Source organism: Eulemur rufifrons, chromosome 7, assembly GCF_041146395.1.
Source record: "Eulemur rufifrons isolate Redbay chromosome 7, OSU_ERuf_1, whole genome shotgun sequence".
NCBI lineage: Eukaryota > Metazoa > Chordata > Mammalia > Primates > Lemuridae > Eulemur > Eulemur rufifrons.
Window position 1 is genome coordinate 56,179,294 of NC_090989.1, and position 16,019 is coordinate 56,195,312.

At 35.8% G+C, this 16,019-nt stretch overlaps 1 protein-coding gene across 1 annotated transcript in view; it reads right to left on the bottom strand.

Moving 5' to 3' along the window:
- The window catches only part of SLC9C1 (solute carrier family 9 member C1), a 92,505-nt gene that overhangs the window by 42,390 nt on the left and 34,096 nt on the right, over positions 1-16,019 (bottom strand). Inside the window, exons 10-13 of the mRNA XM_069471968.1 lie at positions 12,593-12,674; positions 11,140-11,306; positions 9,181-9,306; positions 2,848-2,942 (exon numbers count right to left, since the gene is read on the bottom strand). Coding sequence (XP_069328069.1) covers positions 2,848-2,942; positions 9,181-9,306; positions 11,140-11,306; positions 12,593-12,674 — 470 coding nt within the window. The remainder of the gene's footprint in view (positions 1-2,847; positions 2,943-9,180; positions 9,307-11,139; positions 11,307-12,592; positions 12,675-16,019) is intronic.

Here is a 16,019-nt window from a genome sequence, read left to right on the forward strand (position 1 = left end):
CACCAGAAAATTGGTTTCCCTGAACATCACCTAAATACACATCTGGGAACGACACCAATCGGATATCAGACTGAGGTGGGGGGGGAGGGGATGGGGGTATGCCTACACAATGAGTGCATTGCACACCGTTTGGGGAATGGTAACACTTGAAGGTGCTGACTCGGGAAGGGGGGGTGGGGAAGGGAGGGATATATACCTACATGATGGGTGCAACGCGCACTACCTGGGGAATGGACACGCCTGGAGCTCTGACTTGGGGGGAAAGGCGGTACAGGAGCAACGTATGTAACCTGCAATTCTGTATCCCCCATAACAATAAGATGAAATAAAAAAAAAAAAAAAACAACAAAGGATGACTTTTCCCTTCCTATTGATTATGATGTTTTCACTTTAAAATTTGTGCAATTTCTTTAATACAGGGATACTAATGTAATTGAAAAGATTAAAACCATTCAATTCTTTGTGATTCAATTTAACAATGTAATAATTACATGGGAAATCTTGAATGTGTATAAGATTTGATTCATTCATAATTTAAAAAATATTTATTAAACATCTACTATGCTTGCTAAATGCTGAGGATGAACCATAAAAAAATATTGACCTCTACCCTCAAGGCTCCAGTGGAATGTGGGATAAAATATACAAAGAATACTTGTGGTACAGTGTAGTAAGTGGAGCTGCAGAGATAATAAATAACAGAGCACGTGATCTACACAGTGGGGCATTGTACAGCCTTATCATGATATCAATAAGTGTGCAATATTTTACAGCCCAAATTGCTGAGTAATTCAGGCTCTTGAATTCCTATCTTACATCAACACAGTCAACTGTTTAGACTTGAGTTAGTAAAACAGTATGATCTCTTTAACTGAAGAGTGAGGTAGCTTGGCTTTAAATTCCAGCTCTGTAATTTATTAATCAAAATGACTTTGGGTAAATTATTTAACCTCTGTGCTTCACTTTCTTCACCTGCATCTTGAGGATAATGAGTACTTACCTCATAAAATTTTTACGAGGTAAAAATAGGTTAATACATGTAAAGAGTTTAAAACAACCTGCCGCAGCACTCAATAAAAATAAATCATGTATTCAAAGCACTATTTCTTAGGCAATTACACAGGCATTCGGCGTAGGTCCTGTTTAAATCCTCCACTCTTACTCTCTTTCTTGCCACAGGACATCCCAACACATGGGGCTACTTATAGGAGTGATCAGTAAATGGCAAAATCAACTCCAAGGCAGACCAGCAAAGAAGCAAGAACTGAATATAAACATACTCAACAGAAAGTTCTCTAGGGTTGGAAGACTACTTTGATAATCTTAATATTTCCCACCATGCCTGGAATATAGCTTTGCACATATTGGCATGGCATTCAATATATGTCTCTTACATGTATGAATAAAAATGTAATATATTCCAAAATGTGCCTATAGTGTCCACTAAGAAAGAGTCCTTTCAATCCTTTGACCCTCTGTCTGCCGTTAGCCTCCTTTTGGTATCCATTTGCTCTGGGTCTTCATTAGGCATATGTTGCCTCTGCCTTTGTGGAGGACTTAGGGAGGAAAAATCAAGGCAGGGGGCTGAATTACTCTATGTTGTTTTGTTTTCATATTAACCTCTCCTAGACAATATAGTGATGATGTATTTACTTGTGTCATTTAGTCATTCATTTAAAACTTCCTCTGTACGCTGCATGTGTCTTCTTGATACTATGCATTGTGTTGTCTCATATTAATCAATTTGCCCAATCCTCTCTTTCAACTCCCTCAACTTTACTCAAGTCACCTAAGCATTGGCAGGACCTGGATCAAGAGGACAAATGGAGATTTTTGTACCATAAGTGGAGATATTTGAACATTATATATCAAGAAAACAACATTATAAATAGGATATGTTTCATCTTCCTACCCTAACACATGTAACATCACAGTGATTTGCATGGCTAGCCGTAAAATGAAAATTCTTACACTCTTTGAATTTCTGTACTTGAAATACAACGAGAACATGTCCTCATTTCTGGCTACTGCTTTTCTCACACCCAGCTTTACCCTTCAATGTACCACAAGCTTGTATGTGTAAGTGGACACAAGGCTGGCACATCACTTAGGTTTAGGAGTGTGTAAAAGGCCCAGTTTGCTCATGGCATGATGGATCAGAGGGAGAGGCCCAAGTAGACTCTGAAAATGAACTTAGGACAATTTCAACAGGGATTTTTGGTGTCTTTGGCACTAGAACTTTTTCTTGGCTCTAGACCTAGAAGCTATGTCTGGGCTTTGGGTAGACATTGTTGCAACTACTCCTTCTGCCCAATCATGGCTCTTTCATTCCTCGGGAGGAATGATCTGAGGGCACTCTCCAATACACCAACTTTGAGGGACTCACTGCTTACTGTGGAGACCTATATCTAAAGAAATCACTGCAAGATTACAGTGTATGCTGAACAATAAGAGAGGATGCATGAAGTACTATCTGTGCTTTAGGAAGATGTGCCTGGAGGGATTAAGGAAGGATTTGCCCTGATTTAGGCATTCAAATAGTCTAAAAGGAAAGTTGTTTACCACAGCTTACCTTTGGATGGGGCAGGGGATGGACAAAAAAAGAAAGAAAAAAGCATTCCAATCAGAAGGAGCAGCTTGTCCAAATGCACAAACTGAATGAATAAAGAAAGTTTAGGAAACTGAAAATAGATGATGTGGCCTAGTGTGGGGTACAGAGCAGGCAGCAGCTTACACACATAATACTGGATGCACTGAAGTTATCAGACAAAAGCAAGAAAACTCACTTGTGTAATTTCCTAAATGCAGTGGCTTAGGATAGAATCCCTCTCTTGACAATATACTTACTCTCCCTTCTCACCAAAACTTCCTGCTGCACCTACCAACACCTGGACTGCACTCTGGGTCAGAATCTCATTCCTGTATTGTCTCTGGTAGCTCGCCTAAAAGAAATGTTGATTCAAGTCATTATATAGCATGAATAACAATGACAATTTATTACAACCTTTATGGAAAAATAATATGTGAGAAAGAAATCAAAAATACTCAAATAATCTAGTGTTTTTATAAAAAGAATCATTCTATGGAGTCCGACCTATGAGATTAGTGCAGAAGGTAGGTCTGGGCTTTGGATAGAGCCAAACTGGTTCCAAAGAGAACTGGGGTCCCGCTAAACATTAATTAGGTTTCCAAAAAGAAATGGAACTTAGTGACAACTAAGTCTGGGAACTGCAGACTTATCCTCATCTCAAAAGTTTATAATGCATATCAGAATATTAAAAGTTCTGAGAAATCCTACATTAAATAAATCTGGATTTACATCTTCATTTAGTTTCATTTTACCAAATATTTCCACAACATAATTCTGCTGTCCCATCCATTATAAAGTTTACAAGAATTATTTATAAGGAACTTTATAATTTATAAGGAATGTTATAAGGATTATTATAATAAGGGACTACTACTATTTTGTAGAACATTGTTACTCCTTCATTCAATACATATAGTAAGAGCCTACTGTGCTTCAGGGATTATGTCTGATGATGTGGAAACCACTAGCCGACACTGTTTCTGACTTTAATGTACTGAACACTATTGTGTAGACCAATTTCCTTAACTGAAATGTATGATATGACCAAAGATTGTTGAGTTCTGCAGCGAGCATTCTCTTTGCACAACTTTTTTTTTTTTTTGATATTAAAACACTGTCTTATTCTTGGGGGATACTAGGAAGGGATAGCAACTAAATTTGAGGGTGTGGGATAAAAGAACTATTTTTCCATAATGACAGGAATTCAATAGAACAGCATTTTTCACCTTAAACATCATTAAAATATGTATAAAACAATATAAGATTAAAATATTTTCAGTATCCTCAAACATAAAAATTGTAAACATAAAACTTGTGGAAAAATGAGAAAGCTGAAAATAATATGGATCTCATGAAAGTTTAGCCACACAAACAACAAGGCAGTTAGATACTAGAAAAATATTAACTCTTCAATAATCTTTCCCTCCAAAATATAAGAAAAATTTAGAAAATGATTGATTCAATTAACTTCCATTGATTGAGCTCTCTACTATACTAGCGAATGAACTGAACTATATATGTTTTATATAAAATTACTTAATTCTTGAAACAACTTTATAAGGAAGGTATTCTAATCTATATTTCATAGATGAGAAAGCTGAGGCTTACAGAATTAAGTTTTCCCAAGATCACATTAGAAACCCAGATATCTCTGCATTTAAATCTTGTCTCCCTCCGCCACCATTATGGTGTGCTGCCTCTTCTGTACCACTGTCTTGCTATGCTGTGCTTTCTTTTCTAACATACAAGGTAGAGAAGATATTGTCTCAGTTAACAATAACTGGCTGAGGTTTAAATAAAAGCTCTCAAAGCTTTGAAAACTGTAATAGATCAATTATTACAATATTATTGCCAGGAGTAGTGAACATTAGTATTTAGATTGCAGAAACCAAATAAACAAGTCAAGATAAACATGGAAATATACCTAGAATGAAGAAGAACTAAGAAGATACAAAATGAGATGATAATCTGGAGAACAGGGCAGAGCGATCTAACTTACTTTGAAAGGAGAATTTCATGATTAAGACACAACACGTACAATAAAAGCACAAAATCAACAACTGAAAATATAATAGCAGACACCAAACATTTAAGGCAATAAATCAAAAAGGTACATGGAGTATATATTACAGAAAATGTAGAATATCATAAGTGGAAAGAACATAAGAAGTCAGCATAAGTTTCCTCTTTTATAGATGGACAGAATAAAGACTTAAAAAAGTAAGTCCTGATTCACACATCATATTAATAATGAAAGTAATACTCAAAATGGGGTCTCCTGCATTTGTTTTGTGCATCCTTAAATACCAAATTTTTCTGAAATAAACTAAAAATTTGAAAGTGGCTGCAAGATATGATCTCACAAAATTTTCAGGTTACAAAGAAATAAAAATAATTTTATAACCCTCCAAACTGGAAAGGAGGCTACATTTAATTTTATAAATATTAATTTAATTTCATAAATACCATTCTATTGTCTTCATATGACTGTATCATTAATTGGATGCAACTTCATACGTTTAGCAATCTCATTTATGATAGCTACAAAAAAAATACCTAGGAATAAATTTAACCAAAAAAGTAAAAGTTCTCTATTCTCTACAATGAAAGCTGTAAAAGACTGATGAAAGACTAGAAAAGGACACACAAAAATGAAAAGACATCTCATGTGCATGGATCAGATGAATAAATTGTGTTAAAATTACCATACTCCCCAAGCACCCTACAAATTCAATGCAATCCCCATCAAAATATCAATGACATTTTTAATAGATGTAGAAAAAACAATCTTAAAATTTATATGGAACCACAAAAGACCTCGAGTAGCCAAAGCAATTTTGAGTACAAAGAACAAAGTTGGAAGCCTTATACTACTTGACTTCAAAATATACTACAATGCTATAGTAACCAACACAGCATGGTACTCGTATAAAAAGAGACACATGGACCAATGGAATAGGAGCCCAGAAATAAATCCACCTATTTACAGTCAACTGATTTTCAACAAAGTTGCCAGAAACATGCATTGGGAAAAGGACAGTCTCTTCAATACATGGTGTTGGGAAAATTGGAAACTAGATATCCACATGCAGAAGAATAAAATTAGACCCCTATCTCTCCTCATATACAAAACTCAACTGAAAATGGATACAGGCTTTAAATATAAGACCCACAACTATGAAACAACTATAAGAAAACATAGGGAAAATACTTCAGGTCATTGGTCCAGGAAAAGATACTATGGGTAAGACTTCAAAAGCACAAGCAACAAAAGCAAAAATAGGCAAATGTGATTATATCAAATGACAATGCTTCTGCACAGTAAAGGAAGCAAGCCTGAAGAATGGAAGAAAATATTTGCAAACTATTCATCTGATAAGGAATTAATATCCAGAATATACAAGGAACTCAAACTACTCCACTGCAAAAACAATAATTTGATTAAAAATGAGCAAAGGATCTGAAGAGGTATTTCTCAAAAGAAGATTACAAATTGACAAGTATATGAAAAAATGTTCAACATTACAAATCATCAGGTAAATACAAATCAGAACCACAATGAGATATTCTCTCTCGATCCAGCTAGAATGGCTATTATCAAAAAGTTAAAATATATCAAATGCTGGCAAGGATGCAGAGAAAAGGGAACTCTTATACACTGTTGGTGGGAATGTAAATTAGCATAGCCATTATGGAAAAAAGTATGGAGGTTCGTAAAAAAGCTACAGGTAGAACTACCATATGTTCCAGCAATCCCACTACTGGGTATATATCCAAAAGAAAGGAACTCAGAAAATTGAAGAGATATCTGCACTCCCATATTTATTACAGCACAATTCACAATAGCCAAGATATGGAATCAACCTAAGTGTCCATCAATGGATGAATGGATAAAGAAAATGCGGCATATATACACAACAGAATACTATTGAGCCATACAAAAGAACAAAATCCTGTCATTTGCAGCAACATGGAGGACATTATGTTAAGTGAAATAAAAGAAGACACAACAAGATAAATACTGCATACTATGCGGAAGCCAAAAAAGTTGATTTAATAGAAGTAGAGAGTAGAATGGTGGCTACTAGAGGCTGGGAAGGGTAGTGGGGAGGAGGACCAGGCAGAGGTTGGCTAACAGATACAAAGTTACAGCTAGATAGGAGGAATAAATTCTAATACTTAGTAGTACAATAGGATGACTATAGTAAACAATAATTTATTGTATTTTGTTTAAATATTTAGAAAGAGAATTTTTAATATTCTCAACACATAGGAATGATAAAGGTTTGAAGTGATGAATATGCTTATTATCCTAATTTGATCATTAGACATGTATACATATATAAAAATATCACACTGTGCCCCATAAATATGTACAATTGTTATATATCAATTAAAACAATGACAACAAAAATACCTTCTCAACTCTACATTCACATTTTATATTGGAATAAAATATAAGTTAAAAAGTAAAATTTAATAATAATGTGCCAAAAGATATCAATAAGCAAAATGACACAAAGCTTTGGGTTTTTTTTAAGGCTGAGAAAAATGTGTACATACAAGTATTAGTGGCCTTAGGGATGTGGTGGGGAATAGGGTTGTGGTGATGGCAGCGAGAGATCCTAGTGATTATAAGCCCAGCTAGAAATGCAGTCAAAAAATTGTCTAGCAAGTATGTTACTTAGATGGAGAAGCAAAACTATTTGGAAAAGTTAAGTGAGCAATGAGACAGATCAAAGTGTATGTAAATATGCTGGTGGTTGATATTTCCACCATATGGTGTTTACATTCTCTTTTATTTTTATTTTCTGTCACATTGAAAATTTTTTGATTTGGGGACTTTCTGCAGAAAAAAATAGAAATGTGATATATGTTTCCTAAATTATATAGCAGATTGCATATACTTTTGGTTATTCTATCACATTTTTGACAGTTATAGACAAATTCTGCAAACTCCCCATTTCTGCTTTTGTAATCCAAGGGAGCAATTGTTGCAGTTTAAAAAGCCACGTTTGGGCCGGGAGTGATGGCTAACGCCTGTAATCCTAGCACTTTGGGAGGTCTAGGCGGGCGGATTGTTTGAGCTCAGGAGTTCGAGACCAACCTGAGCAAGAGTGAGACCCCGTCTCTACTAAAAATAGAAAGAAATTATATGGACAGCTAAAAATATGTATATAGAAAAATTAGCTGGGCATGGTGGCACATGCCTGTAGTCCCAGCTACTAGGGAGGCTGAGGCAGGAGGATTGCTTGAGCCCAGGAGTTTGAGGTTGCTGTGCACGAGGCTGATGTCACGGCACTCTAGCCTGGGCAACAGAGCAAGACTCTGTCTCAAAAAAAAAAAAAAAAAAAAAAAAAGCCACATTTGGCTGCTCAGATTCACTCATGGTTTTCTCAGGATTCGCCCTACTCTACTGTTTCCAGATCCTCTTCTACTTAGAAATCCTGATCTAGATGTTTGACTATCCTGTTCCATTGTTTCCTTTGACTGATATTTTTCTTTTCTCTTCCCTGATGGCTTGGTATATTCAGACAGCCTGCCTTTGTCTTTGCTTCAGAAGCTGTTCATAGGCGGTTCCCAAGGGAAATCCTGATAATTGGCCTTTGTCCATTTACCTCACAGAACCATGGCTCCTGGTGCATCAGATTTAGAAGAGATGGAAGAGCTAGCTGGGATATTTCCACCCCCGCCTGTATTAACTTAGTTGTGTGGGAGTAAATCTTTGCCCTGTAGGTAGCAATACCTGATTTGGTAGGACAAGTGGAAAATCTACTGGTGGAACACAGCACCATGAGGACATAAGATTCATCCTTCGTGGCACTGCCTCAATTGCTTAAAGAAGTTGTTTAGGTCCTTAAAAAAGTTGTTTTTGAGACTCAACTTGTCTGCTTAAACTATCACCTGCTGAAGAAAGAACAATCATGCCCTCCAAACCTCGCATTTCTTGAGTTAGACTAAGTAGAATGCGTGGGATCCTGTATGGTTGGAATAGCTGAGAAATCAACAACAGCTCCATATGCAGTGAGGCAGGCCCAACATGAGCATTTTGAGAAGATGAGTCATGGCAAATAGTTCAAAATCCTGACCTGGATAGAACATGAAAACTAGCCTGTTAGTAATTTCCAACATAGTGCTGTATGCTGCTGTGCTACAGAATTTCTCTAATTTTTACTCAAGATTTGAATGAAAGCATAATACTCTGTACTGCAGTTATTAGAGAATTTGGCAGTATCCTTCCATGAAACACTGACTTGGACCCAGAAGTGTGCAATGTCACAGAATTAATTGCCTAACACATCTGAAGGTTAAGCCCGTTTGTAATTTCTGACATTGGGGTCTGTGAAATTCCCAATTCTTCATTATAAAACACCCTTACTTGAGCTACTTTGAGTGGATTTCTTTTTTTCTTTCCTTTTTTTTTCCTTGCAGTCAAGCAGATTCCTAAGACAATGCCAAACTTCCCTTTGCCTTTGTAAACAATCTATTAAGTTATGCAGGTTAGCATAAGCAAGACATCTTTAGCAAGGGAGAAAGATTTCAATATAATTTTAAGCTCAAAAATAATTTTAAAAAGTATAATACAGTACTATTTGTGCTGACAAGAGACGCCTGTTGGCAAGCTCCATTGCTTCAATGTTAAGGAGCTCATCTATCTCTTTGTTACAGTTTGGACATTTCACCTTCTGATGCTCTGTTGTTTCTCCCTGGTGCAACTAAGTAAAACATAAATAAAAGACAAAAAATAATACATGAATACTTACATCTTGTTTAGCATAAACCTCAACCTCAAGCAATTCTTGTGCCAGTTTGATTTGAAAAATAATAGAAAACCTGGTAGATACTGAAAAATGTTCAGATCCTCATCATTTGCGCAAATGTCCTCATTATTTGCCAGGTTATGTAGAAGGTAAAATAATTGCCAGTTTTGGGGGGAAGGGGTTATATCATATCTTCACACAGGAATATTAACAATTTAAAATGCTACCACATATAGGATCATACTTTAAACCAGCAGATCTCAAAGCGTGGTCCCCCAGCAGCAGCAGTAGCAACTGGAAATTATTAGAAATGCCCATTCTCATATTCCACTCTAGACCTACTGAATTAGAATCGGGAGGAATGGGCAGCGATCTGTGTTCCTATAAACCCATTCAATTATTCTGCTGCAGCTAAAGCTTGACAACCACTTCTTAAACTAACCACTAGAGGTAGAATAGAAAGTGAATATGCCTTAAGGAAATGGGAACATGGACAATTTACAGATGAGAAAAATTGAAGCTTAGAGAAAATAAATGATATGCTCAAGATCAGAAAGTTATTTGTTAAGTGGCAAAGCTAGGATATATAAACCAAGATTTTCTGAGTCCAGCGTCAGGATTTTAGCTGTTACACTGTAATATGCCTCATGTCTGCATCATAAAAAGGAGAATGGTTGTTTGTTCAACTGCCTTCTGAAACTAATAAAGTACCAGAACAGTGGCCCCAACACTGATTCTGCCTTAGCATCAGCTAGGTAGTGAATGAAAAATATATATTTCTGAGACCCTGCTCAGACCACCTGCATCAGAATCTTCAGGGGAGGACTTGGGAATTCAATCAATATTTTAAATAAACTTTCCAGCTGATTCTGATGCAGACAGGTCAGTAAAAGGTCACAAACAGACATTGGGAGATACTAGAGCAATTCTTGGATTTGACATGGTACTTGTGCCATCCAGAAATCCTGGCAATATTCCTGCAGGCACAGGGCTTGACTCTTAGACCTTATCTGGAGCTTCAAGCAATGGTTAATGGATTTTTCAGAATGCTATTTCATAGAGACTAATTGTCTTAACTCTGCCCTGCTAGAAGTTGGCCCCTCACACGGTGTGATGCAGAAAAATATCACAGTGAAAACTGAACATGATGAAGGATATGGAAAAGCAGCAGCAGCTTTGAGAAAATCCCCAAGATGTTTACTGTTTCCCCTTATGGAAACCATGACTGATTGGTGTGCTGAGTAATCTTAAATGAAAAAGTCTGACCACAGATATTCTAAAGCATATCTCAGGAACAGAAGGTGACATCTCACCCACAGCTAACCTTATGATACTGGTTTTGAATTCTGTTTTATATTAAAATACTATTAACCATAAATTAGAGTCTAGCAAGTACTTAGCATATATAACAGCCTACATAAATTCTGAATAAATGAATGAACAAAGGCACTTGCCCACCCCCAATCTGGTCAACAACTAGCCATTTTCTAAGGCTCATTCTCTTCTTTTTGACCTCTTTTACAGGCAGCCCCAATACACTGTTCCCTCTTTTGAATTTACAACATATAATTTCAATATTCTCAAAGGGGTTGTGACTTCTACTTTGCCCCACAGTGATCATAAAATTCCTTAAGATCTCCTCCTTGATATTATGGCAAATAAAGTTATCAATACAACTCTGTCAATCACGAATATTAAAAATTATGAATTAATATTTATGACATGATTTATACTCAATGGCAATCATGTCTACTTTGAAGAAATAAACAAAAGATGTTACTTGCTTACTGTATATGGGTTTTCAAGAGTAATTGCTTTCTCAACCATGTTCCAATCAGCATTAGCAAGATCTTTATCAAATTTCAGGGCAGAGGCTGAAGATTTGGTTAGTTCTTGAAAATGTTGAAATGTATAATAAACTGACTTATATTTGGTTGATGTGACATCACGAAGCCCTTTGATACAAAGAGTATATTTTATAAATAGGAAGACCACCATTTTGATATGGATTATAAAATTTCCTTTTGGTCTTAACTTACTGTTACTAAGTATTTTTTTTAAAACTTTAAATATTTACTATAAATTGTTTAATAATAAGAATGATAACAATATCAATTTTTTTCTACTTTTATACTGCTTCTCACAAAAGCTGAGATACAGAATAACAATAATAGTAATAGTCAATATTTGTCGAGTATTTACTATATACTAGGAAAACATGTCCCAGAATTTTGCATGTATTAAGTCTTTTGGTTATACTGACTACCCTTTGAGATGAGTCCTTTTTCCCGGTTTGAGACAGGAGGACACAGAGGTATGATGCTAGTTTTATGTGTCAACTTGACTGGGCCACAGGGTGCCCAGATAAGCAGCTAAACATTATTCTGGGTGTGTCTGTCCGGGTGTTTCTAGACGAGAATAACATTTAAATTGGTAGACTGAGAAAAGCAGATTACCCTCCCCAAAGTCAGGGAGACTTATCCAGTCTGTTGGAGGCCTGAATAGAACAAAAGGCTGAGCAAGAGACAATTTGCTCTGTCTGCCTGATCGTCTTGAGATGGGATGGTTTTCTGACTTCAGGCTTAAACTGGAACTTGCACCATGGGCTCTTTTTTTTTCCTCAGGTCTTGGAACTGCTTATTTTGGGACTTAGCTTCCATAATTGTATAAGCCACTTAAGGATATATGAGGAATTATCTGCACTATTCTCTAAAGTTCTAATTCCTCAAACCATCTTTCTTTTCTTGAACACACCCAGTTTCCAGCTTCCTCAAGAATTTAGCACCTGTTGCATTCTCTATTTTATTTCATATGTGGTTTTACTTTGGCGTGTACATGAGTTTTTGACATTACTTTATTTGATGTGTTTACCATCTGCTTCTCCTCACTCCATTGTAAGATCCATCAACTCAGAAATCTTGTCTGTCTTCATAATGCATCACTATGAGTCAGAATAATGCCTGGCATATAGGTGGCTCCTAATAAAAATTCTCTAAATAATTTTATAAACTTATAAAATTATTTTAGTTATATTGGAATAATGTAAATAAATAATCTTTTTAAATAAACAAGCTTATTGGCCTAAACCCTTAATATGTCTTTACATGGAGATTCAATTTCCTCTTCAATTAGGCACCAGTGAATTGTATTTATATGGATTCTTTTTTTCATTATTAGCACTTCTTTAGCATATTTAGAATATTTTTCTCTTCACTCAAAAGGGTAAATTAGTAAGGCTTACCTAGTCTAGTAACTGCCCTTGGCAAAATAAATCTGTTGATAATCAGGGAAATTAAGCATACAGTCAATCCGTGAAATAATACCTAGAATTGAACAAAAAATACAAAGTATTCATGACAATTTCATATAATATATTCTATATTCACCAGTATAAGTTAAACTAGGTTGTACTATGTTAACAGACACTCAAGGCAGTGGAAGAATTTAGATGTCAATCTAAGGCATGATGAAAGTATTCTAGGAATTCTCTTATCTTCCTGCATGTACTTCATCCATGCTTTGGAACCAAACTAAAATCAGGACATATAGTTTGACAAATAAACAAATACCTATAGAGATATTGGAAAAGAATATTTGTCCTTAAATTCCACTGTTGCACTTCTTGGGCCCTGAGAATACATCTATACTTTACCAATTTTTACCTACTATACACACCTGCCTATGCATAGCCACACAGTGCTCTGTTGAAGTTACCAGCACATCTGTGTGAAGTAATTCTGCTCACCTGGGAAAAGAGAACAACTAGAGGCCTTGATATGTTTTCTTCACCTCAAACTTTGCCTCTTTGGCACCCTTTCATTGTCAGGAGGGAGGAGCAATTAATGTCTTTGGCGCCACTTGATTTCTTCATTCATGTATATCCCAAGTCAATCTCCATAAATGCGTGGACTAGCACTTCTCAATCTGAGATTTCACACTTCCAGTGATTTATAGATTTCTAACTTCCAGAGATTTTCTTAAATCCCTAGCCAATCTGCTGTTCTATGGCCCCAAATGGAAATTATAGACAGAGCATGAAATCACACTACAGGCTCTCAAAGTTCACTTGAGGCTGGGCATGGTAGCTCACAGCTGTAATCCTAGCACTCTGGGAGGCCGAGACAGGAGGAACGTTTGAGGTCAGGAGTTCAAGAACAGCCTGAGCAAGAGTGAGACCCCGTCTCTACTAAAAATAGAAAAATTAGCCAGTGTGGTGGCATGTGCCTGTAGTCCCAGCTACTCGGGAGGCTGAGGCAGGAGGATCCCTTGAGCTCAGGTGTCTGAGGTTGCTGTGAGCTATGATGATGCCTCTGCACTTTAGCCAGATGATGCCTCTGCACAGAGCAAGATTCTGTCTCAGGAAAAACAAAAAAAGAACCACTTGGGAAACTTTAACATATTGGTGCCCAATATGCCTACACTGAATATTATAATTTAATTCTTTAAGGGCACAGCTCAAACATAGGTAATTAGGAAGTATAATCTACATACATTGAAATACTCGTGTACCATTTGAAGAGTTTTGATAGTGCACACACCCATATTACCCTCAACTCTATCAAGGTGCAGAGTATTCTCATATCCTCCAAAATTTCTCTAGTGCCTCTTCCCAATCAATCCCCTACCCCATGAGGGGCAACTACTATTCTAATTTCTATGTCTACACATAAGAATTGCTAGTTCTAAAACTTTCATGTAAATTAAATTGAATATTATGTGTCTCATTGTGGTTTTAATTTGCATTTCCCTGGAGTAATGATGTTGAGCATTTTTTAACATGCTTACTAGTATATATCTTTCTTTTTGAAGTGTCTTTTCAACTCTTTTGTACATTATAAAGATTGGGTTATTTTTCTTTTATTATAAAATTGTATACATTTAAAAAAATACATCCTAGGAAGAAGTGCATTGTCGGATATATGTATGGTGAATATGTTCACCCAGTCTGGGGTTTACCTATTCCTTTCAGTAAAACTACCTTTTGATGAGCAAAAGTGTTTAATGTTGAAGAAGTGATTATTACTTTTTTGTCCTAAGAAACCTCTGTTTATCCCCAGGTCAAAAACAGTATTCTCTTATATTTTTGTCCAGAAACTTTAAGTTTATGATCCATCTCAAGGCAGTTTTCTGCATGATGTGAGGTAAAAATAGAAATTTTATTTTCTTTTTCTGTAAATGAATATCCAGTTGTTCAGCATCATTTGTCAAAAAAATTACCTTTTCTTCTACTGAACTACTTTAGCACTTTTGTCAAAAATCAATTCACCATATAAATGTGAGTCTTTTTAAAACTCTTTATTATATTCTATTCATCTATTTTTTTTCTCCTTATGCCAGCATGCTACAAGCTGAATTACTGTATCTTTATAATAAGTCCTGATATCAGAGAGCATAAATCCTACAATGTTATTCTTCTTTTTCAAAATTGTTATGGCTATTCTAGGTCTTTTGTGTTTCTATATAAACTTTAGATTTGGCTTATCTATTTCTAAAACAAATCTGGTGGGAGTGGGCTTGTGTTGAATGTAGTGACATCCTAATGATCTTGAGTCTGCCAATCCATGACCGGAATGTATCTCCATTTATTCAGGTCTTTTAAATTTCCTCTCAACAATGTCTTACAGTTTTCAGTGCATAAGTCTTGCACAGTTTGGAAAAGAGCTTCTAAGTTGGCTCCCAAAGTTATCTATCTCTTCATGTTTAGTTGCCTTAAGTATGGACTGGATTTACTGACTCACTTCTAATGAATAGAATATGCAGAAGTAATGTAATGTCGTTTCTTAAATTAGGTTATAAAAAGACCACGGCCTCCGTCTTGGGGGCTTGTTCTCTTACAGCTCTCTTGCTTACTCATTCTGAGAGAAGCCAGCTACCACATTGTGAGCTGACCTATGGAGAGATCCAAATGACAAGGAGTAGCTTCTGGCCAAAAGGCAACAGAAACTGATATCCTTAGTCCAAATGCTTGCAAAGTACTGCATTTTGTCAACAGCCACGTAAGTGAGTTCAGAAGCACATTCTTCAGCCCCAGTTGAGCTTTTTGATATCTGCACCCTCAATTTATGCTTAAATTAAAGTTTATGAGACAAATTAAATCAGAAGCACCAAGCTCATCTTCACCCAGATTCCTGACCCACTGCCATAGAGATAATAAATGTTTATTTCAAGAAGCTAAATTTTAGGACAATTTGTTACATAGCTATAGATAACTAATACATACATATTTCATTGTTTTTATTCCAATGCCATGTTTTTGATGGTATGGTTATTTATAATTTCATTTTTCTGACTGTTTCTTGTTAGTATGTAGAAATACAATTTAGTTTTGTAAACTGAACATGAATCTCATGATCTTGCTAAATTCACTTATTAGTTCTAGTTGTTATTTGATACATACCAAATAACTGTGCCTTTTTTCTCCCTATTGCCCCAGTAGGACACTGTGTACAATGTTCCCTAGAAGTGTAGAAAGGAGACCTATTTGCCTTTTTCCCAAACTTAGGGGGAAAGCATTCTGTATTTTATCATTAAGTGTCATTTAAGCTTTAGGGTTTTTTTTTCTTTTTTAATAAATGCTCTCTGTCAGATTAAAGTAGTTTCCTTTAAACTTTATTTCACAGAAAGTTTTTCTTTTTTTGACTTATGAATGTATGTTAAATTTTGTCAAG